At 47.9% G+C, this 25467-nt stretch overlaps 7 protein-coding genes across 7 annotated transcripts; 2 read left to right on the top strand and 5 right to left on the bottom strand.

Annotated features, from left to right (window-relative positions):
- Window positions 1–705: 705 nt before the first annotated feature.
- On the bottom strand, window positions 706–3509 carry F5147DRAFT_793836 (general substrate transporter; the record flags this gene model as incomplete). The annotated part of the gene is made up of 18 exons (XM_041443128.1): window positions 706–893; window positions 948–976; window positions 1029–1129; window positions 1188–1269; window positions 1319–1375; window positions 1423–1591; window positions 1644–1714; window positions 1770–1794; window positions 1845–1853; window positions 1912–2220; window positions 2270–2457; window positions 2507–2519; window positions 2572–2714; window positions 2766–2847; window positions 3080–3157; window positions 3206–3223; window positions 3291–3327; window positions 3385–3509. The coding sequence occupies 18 exons, from the start codon at window positions 3507–3509 to the stop codon at window positions 777–779; spliced, it is 1653 nt and encodes a 550-aa protein (XP_041294527.1). The 3' UTR covers window positions 706–776.
- Window positions 3510–4561: 1052 nt separating this feature from the next.
- Window positions 4562–7297, bottom strand: F5147DRAFT_98556 (mitochondrial distribution and morphology protein-domain-containing protein). The gene is made up of 9 exons (XM_041444511.1): window positions 6593–7297; window positions 6491–6543; window positions 6040–6438; window positions 5661–5989; window positions 5191–5609; window positions 5069–5141; window positions 5005–5014; window positions 4921–4949; window positions 4562–4870 (listed from the first exon to the last, which is right to left on the bottom strand). Exons 1-9 carry the CDS (start codon window positions 7279–7281, stop codon window positions 4670–4672), a joined length of 2202 nt encoding a protein of 733 aa, XP_041294526.1. The 5' UTR covers window positions 7282–7297; the 3' UTR covers window positions 4562–4669.
- A 59-nt stretch (window positions 7298–7356) lies between these two features.
- F5147DRAFT_686589 (uncharacterized protein) lies at window positions 7357–8048 on the bottom strand. The gene is made up of 2 exons (XM_041436772.1): window positions 7564–8048; window positions 7357–7514 (listed from the first exon to the last, which is right to left on the bottom strand). The coding sequence occupies exon 1, from the start codon at window positions 7921–7923 to the stop codon at window positions 7651–7653; it is 273 nt and encodes a 90-aa protein (XP_041294525.1). The 5' UTR covers window positions 7924–8048; the 3' UTR covers window positions 7357–7514; window positions 7564–7650.
- An 848-nt stretch (window positions 8049–8896) lies between these two features.
- Window positions 8897–9791, top strand: F5147DRAFT_686588 (uncharacterized protein). The gene is made up of 3 exons (XM_041436771.1): window positions 8897–9361; window positions 9421–9709; window positions 9766–9791. The coding sequence occupies exons 1-2, from the start codon at window positions 9341–9343 to the stop codon at window positions 9589–9591; spliced, it is 192 nt and encodes a 63-aa protein (XP_041294524.1). The 5' UTR covers window positions 8897–9340; the 3' UTR covers window positions 9592–9709; window positions 9766–9791.
- On the bottom strand, window positions 9699–12601 carry F5147DRAFT_686586 (uncharacterized protein). The gene is made up of 3 exons (XM_041436770.1): window positions 12179–12601; window positions 11588–12130; window positions 9699–11535 (listed from the first exon to the last, which is right to left on the bottom strand). Exons 1-3 carry the CDS (start codon window positions 12350–12352, stop codon window positions 10006–10008), a joined length of 2247 nt encoding a protein of 748 aa, XP_041294523.1. The 5' UTR covers window positions 12353–12601; the 3' UTR covers window positions 9699–10005.
- A 2281-nt stretch (window positions 12602–14882) lies between these two features.
- Window positions 14883–19930, top strand: F5147DRAFT_98483 (RhoGAP-domain-containing protein). The gene is made up of 10 exons (XM_041444510.1): window positions 14883–15039; window positions 15114–15515; window positions 15579–17723; window positions 17769–18061; window positions 18116–18786; window positions 18836–18931; window positions 18983–19096; window positions 19148–19475; window positions 19524–19585; window positions 19641–19930. The coding sequence occupies exons 2-10, from the start codon at window positions 15273–15275 to the stop codon at window positions 19760–19762; spliced, it is 4074 nt and encodes a 1357-aa protein (XP_041294522.1). The 5' UTR covers window positions 14883–15039; window positions 15114–15272; the 3' UTR covers window positions 19763–19930.
- A 1907-nt stretch (window positions 19931–21837) lies between these two features.
- F5147DRAFT_744870 (uncharacterized protein) lies at window positions 21838–23717 on the bottom strand (the record flags this gene model as incomplete). Its single annotated transcript, XM_041439713.1, has 8 exons — window positions 21838–22016; window positions 22065–22181; window positions 22231–22315; window positions 22361–22427; window positions 22482–22751; window positions 22799–22839; window positions 22887–23373; window positions 23428–23717. The coding sequence occupies 8 exons, from the start codon at window positions 23715–23717 to the stop codon at window positions 21838–21840; spliced, it is 1536 nt and encodes a 511-aa protein (XP_041294521.1).
- Between the last annotated feature and the right edge of the window lie 1750 nt (window positions 23718–25467).

Genomic DNA, 25467 nt, shown 5'->3' with positions numbered 1-25467 from the left:
ACAAGTAACGTTCAGACCACCTCGGAACAGTCCCTGGCCGACTCTCGTGTCAATCTCAATATATAACGGAATCCCTCGCATGCTCTTTCATAATTGAGATTGCTGTCAGCCTCACAACGTTAATCATATCCATACGGGCCAACCAAGTGACGGACACCGATGTAACCATGTACACTACTAGCGCTGTGACTGTGCTGTAGTGAATAATACGTGGTACGTACCTGTCTTATGATGTTTGAAAATCATATTACTGACGTGTGTACGAGGGATTTCCACCGTAATGGGAATCGCATCGTAAACTTGTCTGAATATTATGGGACTTGGGAAGGGGGGCTAGTCGACTAGTCCTAGTCAGGTTTGGGGGATGTGGATGAGATGGGAATTCTGGCTTAGCAGTCGGTGTTCGAACTTAAACTCCGTGATAATATTTGTTGCTACACCATGACAGCGCGTGTAGGGTGAAGCCAACCCGACTCGCACACCAGTCTGAAATTGTTCCCTGGTGCACCGGATTTTGCAGGATGAACTTTCAAACAGGCTAAGTAGTACCAGTGAATGAGTACTAGTACTGGTACTACCTTTTACAGGGCTAAGTACCTGAAAGAGAGCGGAAGTGGAACTCATTCCAGACAGCGCGAAATCATTCGTCTTCAAAGCTTGGAAAACCCAGACGTGACCATGTCGAGGATAGAAAAAGACAAAAGGAGTTCATAATATACATGATGAATGAATCGATTTAATGAGGAAATGATGACCTGGGCCAGACAGAAATTTCTTTACAGAGCATTCAAAAACGCCCGGTCGGGCAGACCAAGCTCCCGGGAAATACCCTCCTTGAGTTCTCGCTGACTGTCAGTATTATCACGAAATACAGGGCCCATTTCTTCCAGGGTCTGTTCAGTATCGTCAGCTATGTTCAACAGGACATGTGAACGTAAAAAACTTACCCGACCCTTAGTTTCTGGGATAAACGACACTTTAAAGCGAGCTAAACATACTTTTTGACACGATTTGGGGATTTGACGTACTAGCTGAGAGTAACGCGGCAAGACAAAACGCGGCAGATGACCAGTACCCCATTCCACCTGCATGTGGATTCAGCATCGTCGGCGCAAAGAGTCCAGCAGTGCTAATTAACATGACGACAGTCAATACCAGATATACCGAAGAAGATAATGAAACCGCACAAGTACGATGACCACATGACCGATGTAGTAATGGACATACCACTGGACCGGAGGTGCAACGGGAATATCTCGCTGGTAATAACTGTCAAAGATATTAAATCCTCGAAAGAAATAAATTACGAGTCACGCACCCCATCCCATCGGAGCCCACGAGTAAGAGAGGATGGCATCGTAGAGAAACACAAAGACTATGACACAGTTCATCATGTTCTGTAGGTAATTACAGCGCACCCACCAATGGCAGTATGAGCCGCTACTACATGCGCTGGCCAATCCTTGCCATATATGGTTACGATAGCGCCTATGATTGCAAGGCAAAGCAAACAGCCGGCGGCACCAGATATTAACACAGGTCGCCTGCCCACCCTATCGACAAGAACGATAGCGAGTAAAGTGGCGAGCATCTTGAAACAAAATAAGAGACTTATATGTGACATTATCTATACTTGAACTCACGTTAACAATCCCATAAGCCCCAGTGGCAAGTAAGGAGGTAGTATTAGGGTTAAGGCCCAGTTGGTTGAAAACTACGGACAAAAGTGAACTTTGGACTCAACAATCAAATTTTTTTGTAAAACTTACTCGTAGGCAAGAAATAGAGAAGAATCTTAATCAAAATAAGCAATGTTAGTTCCAGGAGGATGAACCACGACTTACGGTCACCCCCTGACAACCCACAATAAATCGCTACACGATAAGAAAAGCCTATGATTTGAAAGCCCACCATATTTTGTTGGAACGTCATAATGAGACATCCAACCACCAGTCGCTTGGACTTTGGCCAGCCAGACATCAACACCAAGTATTTATTGATTATCTGCCTGACTGGCCCCGCGTCAGGATATGCCGCTTCCATGACCTCTCTTGCAAACCGAACTTCAGCCATGATCTCCAGGAATTCAGTGCGAACCGAACAATCTTGAGCGGGCTTCCGTCGAAGACGCGACAGGGTGTCCAGAGCCTCCGCCTCTCGGCCTCTCTCAGCGAGCCAACGGGGCGAGTATGGCATGAAGAGCATGCCTATGGCAAGACACTACACTTCCATAGGTATGAGGGAGAGGCAGAAAATATAGCCAACATACCAAAGCAGGTAATACTTGAAATGAAAGCGGAGCTCTCCATGACGCTTGTGTCTGACCAGTGCAACCGCCAGGAGGGACGTCAGTGTCAGGATTGAACACAAGCTTGCCATTCGGAAGCGTCCCAGTGTACGGTATTTCCGGGGCACATCGGGTTCCCCCGATATGTGACGTGCCATACACGATCCCGTCTTCAAGTAATGAGCACATACAAACATACGAAAGCAGACTGCCACGCACAACTGACAAGAATCTACATTTTGTAGCGTCAGATGCATGACCTCATCGCTGGTTGTTTCACTCACCCCGAATGTGATAGCGAGTTGTTGCAGAGAAACTAATGATCCACGAATTCTGGCGCAGGATATCTCAGCGAGATACATTGGGACGACATGCGTCAGAGAACCGACTGCCAAACCAGCCACAGCGCGACCGGCGAACAGGTGAACTAGCAAAATGATCTTCAGCGAAGCCAAGAAAAGTGACAAACAAAACTTACCGGGAGACATGGCACATGCTTGGAGTAAACTACCGAGAATGAAGATCACAGCATCGCATATTATGCTAACCTTTCGTCCGATCTGGGTTGTAGTCGATCATAATTTGACCGTCAGATTGTCTGGCCGAATAATAGATCTCACTTTGTCACAGACAGGGCCGCTCACGTTAGCTCCGAACCAGGCAGCTGCGGACGTACATCAGCTAGCAGACGCTTGCGGCATGCCACGTTGACTTGCCAAGCAGAAATGTGGACACAAACCATCCCTAAAAGTATTTTTACTCTGAGAGGACTGAAATCTATTGGAACCTTACCTTCAGCATTGCATTCGTGTATATCTCTGGGAACTTCGCTCCAAACGACTCAATGGCGAGCACGTCGGGGAGGACCCCCTGATAGATAATTAGACTAGTATAATGTGAGGACACTGCCCAACTTACCAGGGCGTAGCCACAGAGCTGTTGAATATACGCGACAAGGCACAATGTTACTGACGGTCATCCATACTGTAACCAAAAAACTCACGAATCCTCCGAGAGTGGAGAATAACGATACACCAAGTCTGCACCACAAATATATCCCATCGTTTAAATCCATGTTATCCTCCAAAACCACTCACAGGAATTTATTTTCAAAAAGACCTCTGAATCCAACGCGACCTTGGGATCCAACGAGGGTCAAGTCAGAGACAATCCCATCCTCTTGCTTGGATTCAATCGAATTTGAATGCAGTGGTTGGAGCATGTATTGCAAGGAGGGGGAAGTTGATGTTCAGGTTTAGAACATGATACGCTTTATAGCTGAAGCGTGGCATAATGAGCACTTATCAATCTGATAACAAAGGTACAATTACCAACGAGGAGACTCCACCAGGTCCCCTACACGCATTCATCCACACTTCGGTCCGCTATGCGCGGGGGAGAAAGAAACCGAGAGAGAAGGGGAGCCCACGGGGACTCCGGCGGAATCTCTGATCAACATGTCAGAATTAGAAAACCCGTCTCGGAAGAGAACAACAGACATTAATGGTCTCGGTCTGCGGCGCCAACACTTGTTGACACAAATAGAGAAATCGTAAATAATTGGAATTTAGCAACCTGCAGAAGAGCATCACAATGCTAAAAGGAGTTGCAGGAAGTTGGGGGCTCCACGTAATGATGCATTACTGGCCCACGCATGACCCCCTCTTTTGATTTCTGTTTGTCATTGTGAGCAATACAAATACAGGTCCGCCAGGTCTCAGGGTTCATGGCATCACTCACTCATCCGTGAAGGTCTCTCGATACACGCAAGAAATGCTTGTGAAAACGGCAAAATCACACAAAGACCTGGCCAGTAATCAAGAGGTCTCTAATATGGCCGCATGGCAAAGTCAACTTGGCGACGGTAGCTTAGCTTTTGCGAGAGAAACACTTGTGCCAAAACCTATCAGTGTTAGAACTTGACGATGATGTGATATGCACGTATCGCAGACATTAGTAAGGTTTCTAATGTTGTTTCCATCACTTTCTCTCCGCCGTGTCCGACCATTGGCGTTGATTCTGTTCATTGGTAATTCCGCTCATTTCCACTGGCAGAAATGGTCAAATACTGCCCGTAATACGCTACCATCGAGTTACGTTCCAAGGCCTTCGAAAGCCCGTCGAATTGAAGGAGTAGAAGCGACCGTTATCATCGTCGTAAACTAGATGGGCATCAAATCAATATTGTTATGGGATCCCTTGGCAATTTTCTGACTCCCATGTCAAAACATCTCAATTGAAAAGTTAGAAAACACGACTAAGAATAGGACCATCAAACCGTGTTTATGAACGTGTCTCGTAGAATCCCTGTTTGACATATAGAGGCGTCATATGGAGTGAGCTGAAAATAGTTCCGTCGATAGCTGCAAAACAATTACCAGTCTACGGTCCAGGAACTAAGCCGCCATATGGAACGCCGTTCACGTAGTATAGATCCCGAACCTGCATAGACACTGGGTCCACTAGGTTCCTCAGTGCAGACAGTACAGCGCTGGCAGTCATCTGCAATGACCACATGCTGACTGCTTTTACTCGCCTGTTCAAGTTGACTTGGGAGACGTGATAAGCGAGCGCATCGTATATCTAAAGCAAGCGTATCAGATCACGCTGATCAGTAATCAAATTATTTCTACCTTTTGTGAAATTTCATCCATGAGGCCAGCTACAATAGGAGGCGATTAGCGGTAGTAGGTTATTACATAAGAAGTACAACATACTCTCCCACATCTACAAAACCTATTAGTTTGAACGAAATTGCGAAGACTCCGGAAAGATACTCACAGTCCATGCGCCGTCATAATCACTCAAATCTTTAACTACTCTGCAGTGAATAGGAACCAAAGTATGATGTGCGCTGGACAAATCAATGAAACAATCAAGCGCAGATAGAATATTTCGCTCACTTCATGAACGCCACTATAGGTCTTATTAGTGCGCTATTGACATATGAGAGATTTGATGTGAATAACGGAACAGCAGCCTTGAGATCCCTAAATCGCAAATCTATGTCGATGACGACCTTAGGACTATCATTGGCTTCGCTCTCGTTATCGGTCGTAGGTGCAGTAAGAGGTGGTTTTGCGAGCTCTCGCTGCCCCGGTATTCTCTCAACGGGTAGAGAGGCAGTAGCCGCCGTGGTGATGGCATCCGCGAGCTCACCGAGAATGGCATTCAACGCAAATTCGTCTTCTGCGTCCCTAGGGAATTTTATATCTAGCACTGCGTCAACTTTGCCAGACGTTATCCACGACAAGGGACCGCCTTCCAATGTCGTGGAATTTTGCATGTGATCAATATTGACGCCATCAATGCGAATCCTAGACTATAATTAACGTGTCAGAACTGACCAGAGATAGGGGTCAATCCACATTACCATCCGCGACCATTTGCCATCCTTGAGATCCTGTTCGGTAGTTCGGCCGATGCTTTGAGGTTTGTGCAAACTGAATAGACAGTTATCGAACTGCCCTACGACGTTTTCCGCACACAAAAAGTCGTAGAAGAGCCATTGTTTCCGGAAAGTTCTTATGTCTGCACGAAAAATTGAAGCAGTATAAGGCCTAAAATCGCCCGGTTGATACACGGTCACAAGGATGTCCTCGAGCTGTAGAGAATTTATCTCAAAGTCGCCTTGGCGACCAACATGACGGAATGCAGCCGGGTCAAGTGGGTTTTCTGGGTCCCAGAAAACAGAGCGACGATCTGTTTACAACTTCAGTTCAAGCTGATGTCCGATGGACAAAGATACTGACCTAGTACTCCGCGAACGCCTTTGATCACAGCATCCTCCACAAGGCCCTTGCCATTCAGCCAGTGCTGGAGTGACAAAGTGACATCTATGGAGTCTACGTTGAGGTCAAACATGGAATAGTTGACATCATCCTCCGCGTGACTTTCAACTACTTCTTCGTCGTCATCCACAAAATAGTTGTATGCGGGGTGGCTGCTGACATCATATCCAACGGCCGCTTTATGTCCAATATGTTTTTTTGGCGCTGGTGGACGGGTGGCAGACGATGATCTGCGGGAGACATATACATTTTTGAAGGAGATGCGAGAGTCCTTCCATTTAGGAACGATAGCAGATTCAAAGATGACTGTGACGCCAGTCTCACTGGTAAGGTAGTTACTTATGGCGCGTGCTACATATTCTGCAATTTCTAGTGAGATATGTGCGTATGATTGCATAGGGAAGACACATACCTTGCAATTGCAGACTATTAGCAGTGGCAAAAACTACGGAAAAGAATGTCGTTCTGAATAGGATAAGTCATCAGATATTCAGACCAGATATTTTGAACTCACGTTCCGACCAATATCCACAGAGTTTGGCTCATTAGGAACCATGTTATGAAAGCGGAGATATCATCTGCGTTAAATCTCCGAAAAGAACGTATTGTAAACCACTTGAAGCGGATCCGTAGGCGTTGCCAAAACCCATTGGCTACTTTCAGGAAGTCGTCTCGTGTGGGGCGGTGAAGGTGAGAAAGGGATAGAGCTAATCTGCGGTACAGACGGGGATAGTTGTCGAGATTTAATGGTGGAGGGGGTTGATGAACATCTGTATTTTGTTCCAAATCGCCTTGAACAGAACGAGCGGAGCCGGGGGACTGTGCTTTGTTCTCCTGGCTGGAGTGATCGCTCTCGTGTATGTTACCTTTCTCTTCCCTGCTCGAATGATCATGGCGCGACCGAAGTGACCTCAGTTCCTGGAAGTCGCGTCTGGCCAATAATCTAGAAGAACTTGGAGTAAAACTCGTGTGGAACGTTGATCTCCTGCAGGCTGGCAGTGGTGTCACTGGCGTAGAAGTATGTGTTGCAAGCTGCCGCTGGAAAAACAAGCGGATGGTATTGTAGCGATCGATATCAGGGCGAAGAGATTCACGACGTGTGTGCAATACTAAACTTGCATTTGTGCGCTTGCTAAAGTGGACTCCGAGAGTCCTGAACGCAAAGGATGTTGCGGACATGTTGGGCATTGCGCGCATGTTCATGGCGAAGGAGGAAAAGTCAAGACAAACGTATTATAGGAAGGTATTTCTCACGATTGCTTTTCTGCTCAACCATAACTTCCCGTTATGAACGTCCATTCATCCGTCCAGACTCCACACTATAGCTGCTACGCATAGTGCTGGCAACCAATTATATCCCATGTGACAGTATTCCTCGGGTGACCAAGACTCGATTGGGTGGAATAATTGACAGGATCTAGCAATGGATGCTATGAGTGAGTACTAATAAAACCTGAGTTTTGAATTTAATATTGATTACCACAGGCTGCGAGGTCTATATCGACACGCACCGTAGCCATGATAGCCAGGCGCAGGCCTGGAAGGCGCTGTAATCCAAGTTTGGCTGCCATTTCAAAATCTTGATTGCGAAGTTGGACAAAATGGCAGACAATCATGGCCATCATAAGTCATGACGGTCAAGAGTGTCCCCCATCTTGTCCATGATGCACAATTATGTTTGCACCAGTCACTGCTTGAGAAGTAGGGGAAGGATATGAGGGACGGCTTTAAGAACTTGGGAAAATGTATCAAAGAGCTTGACACAAGTATCTCCGCTAAACTTGGGGCGATAGTGGTATCAAATTGGAGATGCAGTAGTAAGCAAATTATATTATGTGGGTTCATATAGCTATTGGCAAATTACAGAATTAATACGCTCAGAGTCAGCCATCTCCAGAGTCCGCAAACCAACTGCCGAGAGCTTCGAATCGCCGTTGAGTATATCACTAACTGCGGTCAGCATAACGGGCTCAGGCTGCTTTTCTGCAAGATGCTTTCCATTTATGGGCTGGCGAATCACGATCCATCCCCTGCCTGGCAGCAAAGCATTTAAGAGCCATATGGACTGTGTAGGATTGACAGGGCTTGACCCATGTCTTCCAGCGTGATCCATGACGTTACGGGGAAATTCACTTACAGCCTGAACCCGTTCGACGCGGCGAGCGAGTGGATTTTGTCTCGGTGACATCATAACTCATCAACTACACGTACTATGGACGGGTCTGGCCAGGCTTCGTTCTGTGTCATTAACGACTACGATAAATTAATCATCAATCGTTTGAACTCAACTGTACTGTCAAGATGAAACAAATCAAGGATGTTCGCGCGCACCTCAAATGCAGACTCCATGCAGACAGCCGATGAGCAACATCATGAGGTATAAGCTCAGCTTTTCCCTGTAAATTTTAAAAGCCTTGATTAATGTTTCGTACGCGCTGACAGGTGCCTACGACGTTGACTATATCCTGCCTAGGTCCATACGCCAAACATTCCTCTTGTCTATTTCTGACTGGCCACGAAACACTGGCACAAGCAGAAATTTTTCATGTTAGGAAACTACTGCGACAAAGCACAGCTAGCAGATGCGATGGATGTCCTTGACCTTGGTTACGTCTCTCAATTTATCTTGCTCAGGTGAGCCGACCTCAGTTTCTCAAATATTGTATGTTTAACTTCGCTGCCAGATACATCCAAAACCACGAAACACCGGTGAACCCGCCAGCCCTGCACTTTGGAGAGGACGAGGACGCCCTGCCCACTGCACGATAAGGCTAGCTTTCTCCAACATATGTACTCTAGGACCCCGAAACTCGTGAGACCCCGATCTCTGACCCTCTACGCTCGTCTCGCACCAGCTCTAGCTCTGCTCTCCTGCCAACTCTACGTCCTTCCTGTCTCCACACCCCTGCTAACTTCGTCCCCTGGCCCTTGCACGGGCTTCCCGTTACACAGGTCTATCCAACTCAACGCATAGGTTGTATACTGATGCTATTGCCAAAGTAAAGGGTCCGAACAACGTCGAGGTTTGTTCCTGGAGCAGAACGAATGGGTGCTTCATCAAAAAACATCCACTTGGTTACATCCAACCTCTTCAAATCATGCACGCGAATTTTTTTTATTCGTGCATTTGTTCTGCCACGTGATGACCACATATCACTTCTTCGAACAGGACGATGAATGGATGGCTCAAACGTTCTTCACCGGCATGATGTTCATCCTTTAAAACGTTTATTTACTAAAATTTGCCTACACAGGTGGGACGATGCCTTCTCACGACCCTCTCGTGCGTGTTCTCAATAATTCTGCCGAGCTCAATGAACGTTAATGATCAGTATCCTTTAGACGTACTTCCACTCAGATCTGACCCTCATCAGAAGCTGGCATATTAACGGTCGAAATTACTTTCGTATACTCGAAGCGTGGTTCGAGAAACACGATCGTGATGCTAAAGCCGGCATCGAAGAACTCGAGGAATACGCAGCTTCAAAGTGCCTCGAGGAGGGATGCCAGTGATCATGACCTATAGAAGGCTTTACGGCCCTATCTGCGGTTAACTGGTTCTCAATTCAGGTTTCGCGTCTTTTATAATGTTGGCCTGTTCGGAACTTTTCGCCCATCGTGGTAGTGAAGAGTGAGTGTGACCGATTCTTTAATGCGTATTTCCTAGCTGATCGAACGCCGATGTAGGTGATGCATGGGACATTGCTTATTCAAGCCAAATTAGACAATAGTCGTAATTAGTCTGTGTATCAGCGTATACATGCTATGATAGCTCTCAAAGCTGCAATTCTGCGATAGCACAGTCTGAAATAATGAACGAAAAGCGATGTACAACAAGAAAATTTGGGGTAGATACTGATAGTGTCGATGAATAGGTCATGTCCGTCTTAAGTCCTGAACAAGTTTACAGTCACGATGTGATCCATTTCATTCCGATACAGACCCGTTCATCCACTTATCCTGGATAGACTCTAATTCCTCTTTCTGGTTCTTGTGCTCGGCACTGAGCCTCTTCAGCTCCTCTGGATCCATGATTTCTCCTTCCGCTTCCGATTCTCCGTTTAAGATGGCCTCGATCTTCCGCTTCTGTGCGAGGATTTGGGCATATGTACCCAGGTAATGTCCGTACTTGGACTGGTATCGCGAGCGCAGCCCATTACGATCAGAGGGTAGTGGGTATGAAGATCGGGGGCGGGCACGTCCCTCCTTGCCCTTGGCGCGATCAGTATTCGTGGAAGGATCCTGTGCGGACTTCTGTGGCGGCTCTGGTATCTCTCCTTCATCCGAAGAGGTATATATCGGTGACTTTCGTCTGACTTTTGACGCTCCGTTGAGTTTCGGTCGTTGATCTGTTTTGGAAGGCGAGTTTAGAGGTGGTGGCTGCGTCGGCAAGGCGGTGCGAGGCGGTGGGAGCGGAGAAGACTCTTTCTTGATCTTCTTCGGCGGAGGTGGTACAGGAGACGTGGCCTCGACCGGCTTCTTTGGAAGAGACAAGTCTCGACCTTTTAATGAAGACGAAGATGCGGCAGATGATGGCCCATCTTCCGTTTTGCGCTTCTTGAATGAGTTTGCCTTGAGCCCCTCCCCGTCCTGCGCATCCCCCACATCATGGGTAGCGTTCTTCCGCTTCCCACCAGCGACAACTCTATCCTTCTGCGGTCTATCTTTATCTCTATGTCTCTCGCGCTCTCTATCGGAATCCTCGGGTGGAAGCATCTTCTTCGTCATCTTCATTGGCATCGAAGTGGTAGACGTCTTCTCCTGACTTGGCAGTGGCGGTAGGGATGCCGGGACAGGTTTGGGAGGTAAGCGGGGTAAAGGTCTTTGAGGACGAACATCGGCTGGACCTGCAGCTCCGCGAGATGCCGACTCAACGGTAGGAGAAGGCTGAGGGGACTTTTTGGCAACGTATCCAGAGCCCGGTAATCGTCTGGACGCTGCCTTTGAGCTAGTGCTAGTGCTGCTACTGGGAGATGGACTGGCTTCTTCGCGCTTAATAGCGGCCACCCTAGGGAGCTTAACGGACTCGTCCTTCATCTGTATGTCACCCCTTGGCCGCGCACTCTCGTCTTTCATCTGTATATCGCCCCTTATTCGAGAAGAATCTGCCTTCGCTTTCTGCTTCAGATCTTTGGATATAGCAGGACGTTTTGGTTCGGGCTTCGGCTTGAGAAGACCTGCAGGTGGGCCGGTGATGGTCTTACCTCCGTGAGTTGGATGAGGAGGAGCTCCAGTAGGAGGTGCAACGTTTCGAAAGCGAAAATGATCCCACACAGAGTCAGACTCTGGTATCCTGAGGGAACTAAGCACGACTCTGCCTTGTCGAGCGATGTTGGTCCGGTCTGACGGTTTGTACATCTCCCACTCGTATGGACGCACTTCGAGCCATGTACGATTTTTGAGACCCCATTTCCGAGGAGACTTGTCGCCTTTCCTGGCTGGGGCTTGCTCAGCAACCTGTACATTCACGATTGAGTGAAAAAGTCAAAGTAGAGTGATGCATACCCACCTCCTCTAAGATACTGAGTAGATTAGCCCTTGCAGAGGCATCACAGTTACTCCCGCAAACCCTGGCTACCGTCAAATCTGTTTCGCGATTCTCAACTGCAAGGAAGTGGATAAGACGCCTGCGAATATCTGCATTCGCCTTTGACGAAACGGTTTGTGGTATCGGCGAGATTTTGCGTGCAGCAGGGGTGGAGGCAGCAGGGGTATGGAGGGTATCACGTTGTGCGCTTTTCTTTACCACCGTCCCAGAACCTGGTGTTTTTCGCTTAAGGTTCTTTGTGCCTGCTGCAGATATAAGCGGCGCATCGAGCATGATGGTTTGGCGCTCAGAATGTTGCTTCTTCGCCTCGATGGTTTGTTGCCGTACTTTATCAGTGACTTTCTCGCCAAGCTGTCGGTCAACGATGAATTTGCCCATGACATTGGCATAGAGCTTCAACGGAGCGTTTGGCTTGGCTGCAGAGGATGTCCTAAGATAGATTTCGTGTGGAGAACTCTCTTTCAAAGGACGCATTGGAAAGAATGTCCCCCCGATGTAAATACCCTGAGATTGAGCGTTAGATATGGTTGAGTCGTAAGCACTTGGACTGACTGGAGTATCACCAAACTCGAAATTCATCAAAGGATTACTGGACAAGTCCTCGAGAGCTTCTAATGTTTCAGCCGACATACGGACGATCATAGCGTGCTTAGGCTTAGTCTGGACAGTATCTCCAGGGCGAGAATGTCCTTGAAGAGACAACGGCGTGCCGCTTGGAAGAGGCATGATGATGATGATGTGCTAGTCAAAAGCACAAGTTGAGTTTATCCTTGACAGGCTTAGGGAAAGATCCAGAACGTGGGTAGCACAGGGACGTCCAGGTGGCGGGGGGCTAGAAGCCTTGCAGCTTGCTGCAGAACAACGTTGTCGATAGCGGCAAGAAAAAGATGAGCGCCGATCCCTGGTGAGTGCCTTGATGAAGAGGAGGGAGAACCGGGAGGGAGAAACCTAAACAAGAGCAGAAACAGAGTAAACTGCTTCCGTTGGTATTGTCATTTCGCGATACCTGTTTTCCTTGGTTCCCAAAATGGAAATTGTTCTTATCCATAGCTGTAACTGTATCAGCCATGTGTCACCACAGCTTTCTCAGAATGAAACCTACCGGAACATTCAAGTCTACCTCGATGACATCCTAATGATTTGCGTAAACCCATCTACCGTTTATCGGTGAGCAAGCCGTACTACTACCTGAAGTTCTTAAAAACTCATGAACTAATAGCCATAACGTTACTGACAAGTCGACTGGTGACAATCAACTTGAAGGCTCCAACATCTATATGGAGCTATCTCGGTGCGCCAAGAAGCTTGGTACGCATGTTTGCTCTCGAGATCGAAGAGCCAGTATCTGCAATCGCTTTGAGGATGAGTCGCCTACTCACCCATCCTCGGGTTGGATCGTCGTTTCTGGTTTTAGTAGGAATCCATCAGCACTCCCGTGCACGTGTGGGTCTTAGATAAAATTCACGAGGGTCGACTATCAAAGTTCGACAACGTCGAACCGTGCTCAGGAGCCCGAACATATGCTCACCTGCAACGTGCAGGGTCAGCACGAGTGCATGATGAGTCTTCGCAAGACTCTGGGTGGGTGATTCAACATTGCTTGCCCGCAAAGAATTCGCTCGTCGTCACACTAATTCGTACGCTCAGCGAACCTCCCTCTGAGTCCCTCTCGTATCCAACCCACCCCATCGTAGTTCGGCAAGAGAAATGTCGCCGCGTCTTTAAAACGGTTAGCGTTGATTTTTAGCATTCGGATCATATATGCTGACTACAGGGCTTCTTCATTCAGATCGGCGGCCAGCTTCCTCAGCGCTGCGGTTTATAATTCTGCACGCAAGAAAGACCAACTGATATATGTACCTCGCCCAATCTGCACGATTGGCTGATGCGCGTGCCGCTCTTCATCGATTCACTTTGCTCCAGGAAGTGGTGTGCGAAATCTCGACAGTCGCAAGCGATAAATGATGTCTATTTGCATGATTTCTTTTCATGTTAGTTCCAGGTAGAATACTGATGGGGAGAAGGAGCCGAGACTCCTGTTATTAATCAATTGCCGGTTACCAGGGAGTAATTTCAAATAGTAAATTGAATTGAATAATAAAATATATAAATTTCGCTACATCTATGCCTTCAAGCTCAAAGCCTGAAATGAAGGTGTTCCAAAAATTGCTGAAAGCCGAAGCTAACAGACGGGTTCGGATGTGTAATTTGCAATCAGCAAAAGACTGTGCCTCGGTAAAGACCTCACTGGCGACAGTACATGCCCGAGCACAAGAGATGGGGAAACACCTTGCCAACTGAGCCACTTATATACAAAATCAGTTGCGCACGGACCAGGGCATGTGAAATACAGTTACATCATCGACCGAAAAAGGCATGTAATTACATTTGATTTCCTCGGAATTTACGCTCCGCACAAAAGAAACGAAGAAGTACTCAGAACTTCAAGCTTCAGCTTCTTGCAAGAACGCAACCCACGCCCCATCGATGGGCGCCGCTGTCGTCTTTATTTCAGTGGACGCGCACAACAACTTGTCAAGACAACAATCTTACACGCATCCGGCCTCGAGGCTACGTCCATCGATCGATGCGGTGCGGCTACAGGCCTGGGCCCGTTTCGCCATTTGGCTTCATTTGATTGGTCAATTGACTGGGTTGTGGATGGTTCCGGTATCCAACCAACGAAAGTACTTCGAAAGGGTTCAGGAAGTTTCGAACTATCCCATAATTAATGTATTGACTTCTGAATTAGCAATGGTAATACACTTATACAACCCCCGGATCACACTCAACAGCTGTGGCGAGAGCACCTCGGATATCCTGCACAGGTCGTTTCAAGGGGAATGTAGTCTCTGAACCTAGCTGATAATGTTCCTAAGTCGACAGCTGAATCGATCGATGATCAGAGAGCACAACGATCACTTCCTCGAAGCTGAGAAAGCGTGGGATAAAATGTGTTCCTTACATCAGGTTATCTTGTTTTACATAAAAAACATTTATTCTACTATTTGGAACTGGCTATCTAGGACGGTGTCTACTACTACAGCACTCACCGCGACCAAATACCCCACCCTTTATACCTCGTCATCGTGCTCGCCATCGAGCCCGTTAACGGTTACCATCGTTTGGCCACTAAACAAGTGATAAACAGTCCTTCCTTCAACTACACACACCTCCTACGTGAGCTGGCTCAAATCCCATACCCCCGCCGCTCCCACCCTTCTGTCCTTTCTCTATCTTGAATCTTAAACAAGATATTCGAACTATTCTCATCCGCACTGCACCATTTTTGACCAAGGAACCATGTCTCAACAGGTCGCCCTGAATTCAATCTCGTCCCTCGAGAACAGACTCTGTCCGGGCTGCAAGCAGTATGCCGTGAACGAGAATGGTGGTTTGGTTGTCGCGTTTGGGTGAGCTAACAGCTGCTATTATCGATACGCGTTTTAACTCTACTTGCGCTGCGGATCACCCATCGCGTATTTAGACAGTCATTTTTTCACGTCGACTGCTTAAATGCGCCAAATGTCATCAACAGGTGACCGCCGACACCAATTTGCTACTGCTTTCAGATGGCTCCCCAATATGCGCCAACTGTTCGTACAATTGTAATGTTTGCCACCAACCCATCCTCGACGAAGCTATCATGACCGGAGACGATTCATACCACGCACATTGCTTTAATTGCAAGGTTTGTCATAACCGAATCGACGAACTAGTATTTGCCAAGACCAGTCATGGCATCTACTGCATGACCTGTCATAACGAACGCATGGCCAAGATTCGCCGCCATGCACAGAGGAAGCGCGAACGGGAGAAGGCTGCTGAGGGCAGCGCGTCATCTTTAACACGAGAGCGAGAGGCACGTGAAGCCTTGGCAGAGAACGCGGTAGGTAGAAACATATAAGCGGAGCTGACCGCTCTGGGCCGATTTTTTGACATGATTTCATAGGTGTCTGATCGACCACAAGCTATTTCGCCTCCTTCATCTTCGTCTACGCGTCTGAAGCCTTCAGCGAAGACCTTTCGAGATACTCCATCCATGAGAAGTCTCAATCAACCTAGAGAGGATGCCCTGTCAACGTTGGAACGAAAGCGAAGATCATCGCCCCTTCAAGATGAACCTCCCCAAGCAGCAGCCAAGAATACTGTGCAACCGTCGATATTTCCTTCAAGCCCACACCCGATTCAGCATAAACTTCCTACCTTTTCACGATCATCACGTGATGCACAGTCGCAATCATTCGCAGTAACCATCGCACCCCCCGACAACAGCGATGACGGTGGCGCTGATCATACCCAAGTGATCATTGTTGATGATTTAGGCTCGTCAAATTCACAGGTGTTGTCTCAGTCTGTTCCTATAACTCCTTTAGAGAGTCTGCAGGCTCAGGATGGAATTGGAGGGACATTGCTAAATCCATCATCGACTGCGGAATCATCTAGCGCACTTTCCAGGAGAAAGAGCTATGATGACGGTGTTCGGCCACTGAACGTCCTCTTCGCAAAGAAAGGACACGCGGAGAAGGATTCTTTGGATCAGCCTAGCCTGGGCGTACCGAATGGCGCCACGTCTCGCAGTGACAAACGGCGGTCTATTAACCCAGGACTTGCTCTTGATTACAAGAATTTTGCCCGGCCTTCTACCTCAGCCGGACTTTCTCCGCCAGAACAGATGATTCGGTCGCAGACATTACCTGCAAACCGTAGCGACTCACCCGTTGCTCCATCTCCTAAGTCATTCTTTTTCGATTCGTTTCCATCTCGCCGGGGATCCAATATCAGTCTACTTCGGGACAACGCTTCGGGCTCGACTATATACCATTCCCCTCCTCCATCACCTGCCCCTGGTCATCTAGAAAATGGGCGAGCAACACCTGATGGTCGTATGCGATCAATGTCGCATGACCCTCTTCAACCTCAGTCCGCATCACATTATACCCGCTCGACGACCCAATTACGTCGGTTAAGTCCTAATTTGGAGAAATTTTCTATTCGTTCAGACTCACAGAACCATGCGAGAAGCTCAACAAACGGCCTGCATACTCAGCAAGTTGACGGGCGTCTGTCCCCCTCTGGCCATTCGAGTGAGAGAACATTGCGCATGGATAATGCACCCAGTGGCTCAATATCAGATCGCACTGGCGCAGTTACTCCAACATCCCCATGTCATAGAGCGGATGTCCCTCACAGTATTGAAAGTGGTACAGACACGGACGCAGAAGGGGATGGCAGTCGCAAATCCTCAGACGATAGCCCTTCACCCACTACTCCTGCTCCTCCTGTCCCACCTAAAGAGCACAGGGCAAAGGCACGCGCAAATGAGCTCAAGCTGGACATTGATCCCGATGCATCTGCCATGTCGCATATGGATTCTCACTCAGATGAATCTTCGCCAGTTGAACGCACGTCGGTAGCAACGTTTATCGCGCCCGCCCTTCTTCCTCCTATTCGCTTTTCCATGACGGGCTCGGACTTCTCAGACTTTCTGAGGTCGGTGGGCGGAATGCCATCTCTCAAATCGCTCGATCAGATTGCCGAGGGAGATGATTCTCGTAAGGATGAATCGTTGCCCAGTCCAGCTGCAATTAGTGTCGCCAATGGAAAGTCACGAAACTCAGGGAGTGCAGCCAATGATAAAGATCGTCTGGAACGAGTCATTCCCACCACATCCCGACAGCCGCATGATCATCAACGAGATCCCTCAAATTGTTCTCAATCACTTGATGCTGAGACGAAAGACCTGCTTCCAAGCTCGTCTCACGACTTCTCGTCAAAAGACCGCTCTTCTCCCGAGTCGCATTATCCCTCTCTTCACGGTCATGGAGCGAGGCACGAGAGGCTGGCTTCCAATGCATCTTTGGATTCCAATGCGCGCATCGTCGTCACTTTACCCGATTCAACCATTTCAATGCCTGTTTCTAGTGATTCATATGATCTTGTGATTCGTCGCCTTCATGAGGTTCTTGATGATGCAAGCGAACATGGTTATCAGCAATTGAAATTGGACAAGAACTTCATTGGGACTATCATTACGTCAATGAAGCAACGACGGATAGAATACGAAGAGCTTAAACACAAGTATGACGGCACAAAGGTAGACACAATCCACTGCAGAGTCGTTCGTTCTAATGCTTCCTAGAGGGCGAGCCAGCAATATATCGAGGGTCTTACTGTTGCCCGGAAGGAGCATGACCGTGAACTTGTTGCTCGACGGAATGCCGAAGCAGAGGTCACTCGCCTGCGTGTTTTGCTGTCTGGTCAAGCTGCAAAGTTGACTGCTCTCAACGGTGAGGCAAACAGGTCGGAAACCCGACGACAGCTTTCCCAGGAGCTTTCCAAAAAGCTGAATCTGTTGGAGCACGATCTGTCCCACCTGAAAGCGGAGCGAGATATGACTTTAGCAGAGCTTGAAGAACTATGCGCGTCAAAGAAGTAATGTTGCAATACTTCCTTTGAAGTCACCGAGCACTCATTTTAGAATTCTAGTTGCCCCAGCGTTACAAACTCGGGCGAAATACCTGCCGCACAGATGAGCCGGTCTTTGACCATGCGCTTGGACAACATTAAGACGCAGTATCGGCACGAGCTCATTCCTCTCACACAGCAGCGTGAGGCTCTCATCAGAGAGGTAGCAGAGTTGAAAGCTGCCCGCGAACAATTCCTCGAGGAGACCACTGTTCTTAACGCTCGAAACGAAGAACTGGCGCAGCTTAGTGCTCAGTATGTGCGTCGAATAGAGACCTCTCGCTCTGCAACACCTACTGTGGACGTCATTTGTTCGAAGGACGAATCAGCAGTAAGCTCCGTCAGCGAGAAGAGCACATCGTTTGACCACGAACACCCTCATTCTGACTTCCCATCGATGTCTCCATCACTCAATGGCGTGGCAGCGTTCAGCACGACAACGTTGGTTGAGGAATCGGAGGCCAAGTTCAACAAGGCTAACCGTCCCGACATGGCAGATTCCTTGCCTTCGACGCTGAAGTCTGCAAAATTCAAGTGGCCTATGGCTAGAGGTCGGGACCCCTCGCTGTCGTCTGTTGATCAGAAGGGCAAAGGTCGAGTAGCTCATTCCTTCAACCAAACAAGCGTACTCCGCTTTACGCGGTGCGATCATTGTGGAGACAAGCTATGGGGCTCCCAGTTTCGATGTTCAGGCATGTCGTTTCTTAATCTCTCGTGTCTGCTTTGCTAACGGTTCCCCAGTCTGCCATATATCCGTGCATCCTCGTTGCGTGAACCAAGTGTGCGTAGCATGTTCTCAACAGCCCCCTCGCCGAGAAGATGCGATTGCACAACCTCGTGAGTGATTTGAATGCCTTGCCAACATTCGAGTCTAAAGTCAGACTTTAGCTCCCTCTATGTTTGGCCGTGATCTTATAGAACAAGTGAAATCGGATTTGAAATGGGGTGAACGGAAAGTCCCTGTTATCGTGGAGAAATGCATTGACGCAGTGGAGGCACTCGGTAAGAAAATATGATCTATACTAAGCCGCACCTGGTTGACGCAGATGTCAGCACTGGACTATGAGGGTATCTATCGCAAAACTGGTGGTTCTGGCCAAACGAAGATGATCACCCAGCTATTCGAACGAGGGGACTATGGAGCATTCGATCTGCGTGACGACGATCGGTTCAATGATATCTGCAGTGTCACTTCTGTCTTAAAGACATATTTCCGTCAATTACCTGACCCTCTTTTGACTTATGACCTTCATGGAGAATTTATCTCAGCAGCTTCACTTAAGGATCCCGGGCTTAAAACCCAATACCTGCAGGAATTGGTCAACCGCCTTCCTAGCGAGCACTATCACACTCTACGCCTGCTTGTATTGCATTTACACAAGTGAGAATCTTCTCGCGACTCACGGACGTTTAACTAACGTCGATACAGTGTATTAGAACACAGCGACAAAAATCTCATGAATGCGAGGAACTTGGGAGTAGTCTTTGGACGTACGTCCTTTCTGGCTCGTGTTTGCTGCAATTCAAAGCTGACGTTTGGATTTAGCCACACTAATGCGTTCTTCAGATCCTGGTTCTGAGTTCAGTGACATGGCTGGCAAGGCCATGATGATTGAATGGCTCGTAGATAACGCACTCACCATTTTCCAGTCACAAATATCCCGTTGATTTCTCGCATTCTATTCCGGATGGACTTTTCCTATGTTATTGTATACTTCGTATTTTCTCGCGTACTGTGACATTTGTCTTTATGGTTGTCCTTTGCTTATTACCGGGTAGTGTATCTGCTCAATACCTCTTAGCGGCAGGTCGGACAAGGTATACTTCGACATTATGACCCTAACTTATAACTTATACATGGTATGTACTTTATTCGAACCGGCCACTCAGATACTGTTGCATCTGACCGTTCGATTGGCACCCGATCAAGCAACAGCGTAGATGTCTGGTTGCTGTCGCCGGATACTTGAAATTATTCAAACCTCACTACGCAGCTCCGTCTCATTATTTAGGACAAACGGAGTCAGTCCCCCAGCCAACCCTCAGCTCCATACTCGGGGACTTGGTCGTATTTATTGCAAATAGATCTAGAGCTACAGATCCAGGGTGAATATATATCTTAGAAGGCGTCAAACTCGCAGAGTTCGTACCTGCGTGATGATCCGACTCTGTCTTATCGAACAAAATGATTTGTCCATGGGCGGCTTTGTCACTGGTCCGCGCGAACATACCGGACCTACTCAGAGTATGCGTCGAGCTCAGTCATCACGGTTCAGTGGCGAAAGCGAACCCGAGAGTGCGAGCCGCTCGGTTTTATGCTACGATCCACTCTGACTCGGTGGCGATCTTCATAGTGGCAACCTCCGTACTAAAATATAATTTTAGCTCCCTGACGGTTTCTGTGTGCTTTTCAACCGTTTGAGAAGTGATAATGATGGTTGAACGATATCGAAGTCAATACACCTGCCTGCGAATAATTTTTGCCCACCCGGACCTATGGGATTTGGGGACAAATTTAAAACTGCGGGTGCTTCTATATCGGTGAGGCGACCATTTCTGTAGGATCTCTTGAAATCGGTTTGGGGAAAAGTCCCCAATGCTCCTGGTCCGGTAAATGATCGGATTGACTGCGTTTGGGATGTTGAGCTGGCATTGTTGACATCGTAAGGAAGTATGACCAGAGCGAAGTTCCACACGTAGCGAAAAACGGACCACGGTGTAGGAAACTCAGAGAGTGCACGAGCAGACGGTGCTTGGTGTGAGTAAGTGAAAGAAATCACCCGACACTCAGTCATGTTGGATATACGTGACGAGGTACGGTGTTCAGCCGCCCCTATTCTCTGACTTGGACTTGACCGAATTCATAAGCAGTAATGCTGCATATTCTCCCACCTAGAGCGTGCGTTGCGAGGAGGGGGAGAACTGATACTCAGGTTTGAAACACGACGCACTTTATAGTTGGAGCACGGGATCATTAGCTCTCGCTTTCAGCCTTTCGATATGATCACAAAGGTGCGATGATCATATCAAGGAGACTCCACCATATTTGGGAGAGGAAAAACGCGAGAAGTTACTGTACGCGAGCCCACGGGGACCTCGAATCTCCTGATCAACGTGTCAGAATCAGATATTGTTTCGTCTCCGACGGGAGTGACCAATCTAACAGATATTCATGGTCTCGGGTAGCTGTTCCAATACCTCGTCGGCAGAAACCAGGAGAAATCGTGGATATGTGACGGTCTGCAGGAGTGATGAACATTGGTATCGATAGTGCCACGCGCGGCGCTACAAGAATTTACGCGAACCTGGGGCGAGATGAGTCACTGGCTCATCGTGGCCCATGCCATTACTTACGCCCATAAAGGGCTACCAGTGCGATCTCTCGACAATGCACAAGAAATGCTTGTGAAGATGGCCAGATCTTTGCCACGCATCAAAAGGACAGCCTCTAACATAGCCGCACGCATATGGCAAGACAACTTGCTGGTACTGGCTCAACTCTCCTTCGTTCGAAGTTTCGAGGGCACACACAACCATCAGATGAACGGAAGCGTGATTGATTCCAGTCTCCATTATATGGAGCACAGCAAAATACTATGGAATACATAAGTCATATATGAGGGAACGATGATAAGGCTATAGCACTTATTTCAGTAATGATGAAAGTAGAATATTACAGATGAATCCTAGCAGTGGGAAGTAATGCAGATACGAAGCGCTGGAATTTGATCGAGGAGTCGTGTCTACAGCAATTCTCGAGATCGTTTGATGCGAGGGACAGCTTTTTCGGGCTTCAGGGTGCAGAAAAGAAAGTGACGGCGAGGACCGGTAGTAGCTGCGGCTGCTACTGCGGCAACACGCGCACCAAGAGGCGCGACGTTAGCATCGCTGCGGATGCCTAGAGAGAACATCCTGTCAAAGACTGAGAAGCAGTCAACCAATACGATTCATAAGAAAGAGCGTAACTCACGAGTTGCATTGAAAGCTTTGGCTGTTGTCTGGCATGTAAGGTGCGTAAGGGCGAGTGGTGGACTGACACCCTCCAGGTTTCTTAAATAGCGATATACCATAGAGGGTTGACAAGGACCTAAGGATGTGTTGAGCATACAGTATATATGCGCGCGACGCCAACCCACCAAAACGGAAAACGGCATTGTATGCTTGTCTCCATTTTTCTTCGAGAAGACGAGCACAAATAGCAGAGTCAGGGCAGGTGGCGCACTAAGAAGCGTCAACAAGATGATCGCATATCCGACGGGGACTTACGCATTGATATTCCTTTGCAAGTGGAGTTAACCCCAGTTTAAGCACTCGCTCAAGGAACCAGTTTCTCCTGTAAACAACAACATAAGATCAGATATGCATAATCATCATCCAGAAGGCCCACCGTTTCTCTAGCTTCAGTAAAGTCTCTTGGCTAAGGGTGCTAAGCTCTTCTTCGGACCACCCGCCTGGATTGTCAAGTACGAAGCGACTTGACTCGCGGTAGAGTTCTTCTTCCTCAAAAAGTTCTGCAATACGCATGGCCTTTATAGGTTTTCCGGCGGCGTGGGTCAGAAGGAAAGTGAGGCATTCCTGCTGGAGTGTTGGAACACAAAGCTTGTGGGAGATATTCATAAGGCCTTCTACATTCTTCCAGGTTATGGTGCACTGGAGACTTAGAGAGGATTGGTTTCAAGGGTAGTCGATGAAGACAATACTCACTGAGGGTAGACAAACTTCAGGAAATCGTGAAAGGTGTTAGCCTACGCGAAATAAGCAACCTGCACGTGTAATTCTGCTCCGAACTCACCTTCTCCTCTTTGAGAACTATGACAGCGTCATGACAATTAGTACGCCGACGCCGCTTGACAGTTGCATGTGCTGTCTGAGACCCGCGTCTAATCGATGGCCTATCATCCGTTCGCTGCTTCCCTTTCGTGTCACGGCTTGATAAGGTCTCTCCATTATTGGTTGTACCCTGCAGCTTTGCAAGACTGTTGTCGCGAGCACTGGCCTTGGTGTCGACTTCGCCATCCTCGCTGCTACTCATACCACTGTCGGTATCGCTCCTCGGGGGATTTTCGATTTCTACGGGTGACTCGGTATCAGATGAATCCTCGCGTGTGAATGTCATTTCCGTGGGCGTCTCGACAATGCCTTTCTCCCCTGGAATGGAGGGAGGCTGCGAGATAGTGATAACTGAGGACATTGACTGCGGTCTTCCCGTCTCGGCCCAGCTACCACTCAGTGCAGCCTCAAAGAAGGGTGACGCAAAGATAAGGACTTCTTTATGCGCCCTAGACTCATGGGTGGATATTTGCACGTAAGCCGCAGCAGTTCGTGCCACTCACCAGAAAGTGGTGCCTTCAACCACAATCTTGACGGTTCCAGGAAATCTTCCTTTGCGAGTAAACGTGTCGTCGATCTCTATGCCTTCCTCAGAGTCATACAGACTCAGTTCAGTGACCAAATCGTCGGTCTCACATTCTTCGAGCAACCATGGAGGTGAGCCCGAGGAACGGAATATGCCTGAAGCTGCTGCATGGGTTTCTGTAGGTGAACTAAGGGAGGCTGATGGGTTGATATTGTTTGGCCCTCGTGAATTTCGCGCAATTAAGATGTGTGAGGGGTTCGTTGTCATCGTAGTCGGTGCAGAACCACACAGCAAGTACACTGACGTGACTGACGAGGTCTGGTCGGCTGATGCATTCATGCTCCGGCTGTGTCCACCAGTGTCCGCACTTTGCCTTTTTCGTTACTCATCATCATGATCAACCCTTGGAACATACGTAACGTTAATTCCGCATTTACGTCGTTTTCATCTTTCCACCTTCAAACTGTGAAAATTTAGAGGCCTGGGCCTGAGTTTGGAACCCACCTACTGACTTCCAACGGCTTCGGAACGTGAGTCGTTATGCTACTTTTTTGTACAAACTATTTCTGGTTGATTCCTGGGTAACGTACATCTTATCGAAAGTATCATTGCTTTGATGCTTTGATTCATTGTGTGGCTTGAAGCAGTTCGTTCAAGAGCTCAAGCAGCTAGTCCTATTTTGTACCAGGAACATGATACCAACTTCTTTAAGCTCAACTATTTTTGATGTCTTAAAATTCGGACTAGCTTTATTATCTATATGGGTCACCTAACCAACCTTGCACCCATAGTCATGCATCATGCATCACGTAAATCGACACACATGGTCCACAATATGATCTTCACTTCACGGTCCCTTTGTCATGACCCTAACATCGATATGTCGAGCTTACCCTCTGGTACTACCCGCCTGTGAGTGCAATTTTTTTTAGAACAAAACAATTACTGTCCTTTGCAGAGACGTACTCTATGTAGGACAATTCATTCTAGTCAATAGAACTCAATTTGTTTTCAGGGTGTGGAGTGTATCGTAAAACTGTGGGAGGCATATTCGGCCCGGATACTTCGTATCCAAGGGGGACGCCAGTATCGCAATTGCGTCAGCGGCTGTCAGCCTCTGCCAGCTCAAGGCCTCATGTTACGCTGGCTGGAAACTTCCTGCATCAAATTCATAGCGGCCACGGAGTTGTTGATCCTACAAATCAAATTTTTCAGATTACGAAGACATGTACCGGCGGCCATTGGATCTATCTGCGTAGCCAAGGGAATGGTGACTTTTGACGTTAGTCTCCAAGTCTCAATCTGCACTGCATCCTCAACATGCACAATCATGTTGGCTGTCACAGTTGTTTATGTTTGTCAGGTCGACCTCATATGGGTATGGGTTCAGGACGGTGACTATTGCACAATGGAGACCAAAGCCTCTCGTGTCTGTATGCTTCACCAGAAGATCGAATATCCTCCCCCTACTCCTGACCCAGATGATGATGGTTTCATGGCCTCCACCGCTCGCAATTTGCCTGCCATCTGGTGATACGACAACTGACCACACTCAGTTGCTGTGTCCCTCGAATGTTGTTATAGCAAATACTGCTTTTACATGCGGTACACGCACTCGAGCAGCAATCAATGCATCTCCTCGGTCCGTGCTAATTTAATCTCTGCCTGTCTGATAAGCCGCCATGAGATTGCTCAGTTCCTCCCTGTAGACGAGAGGTTTCGATGGTTATCAGTGAACACATAATACAAATGCGCCTTCAAGTCATTTCAAGCTACCCATCGTCGTTCTTGACGGTGTCATGATTTTTTCCTCACAGGAGTAATGATTCACGTTGGCAAATGTCTCCTTGGATGAGTAAATTAAGTTTTCGTCTTGATAGTGAAAAAAATGGAGATAAGGATGGTACTGTTTCAGTCTATGGAGATTCAGAGAAGTTAGATGCAGCCCCAGAAGGTATACTCTCCGATGCCATGCTGAAGACTTACTAGTACATCCAACTTGCCGAGATCATTATGT

The sequence above is a fragment of the Suillus discolor genome, assembly GCF_016758755.1.
Source record: "Suillus discolor strain FC423 chromosome Unknown F5147scaffold_18, whole genome shotgun sequence".
Classification (NCBI taxonomy): Eukaryota; Fungi; Basidiomycota; class Agaricomycetes; order Boletales; family Suillaceae; genus Suillus; species Suillus discolor.
This window is presented reverse-complemented; position numbering and strand designations above follow the sequence as displayed.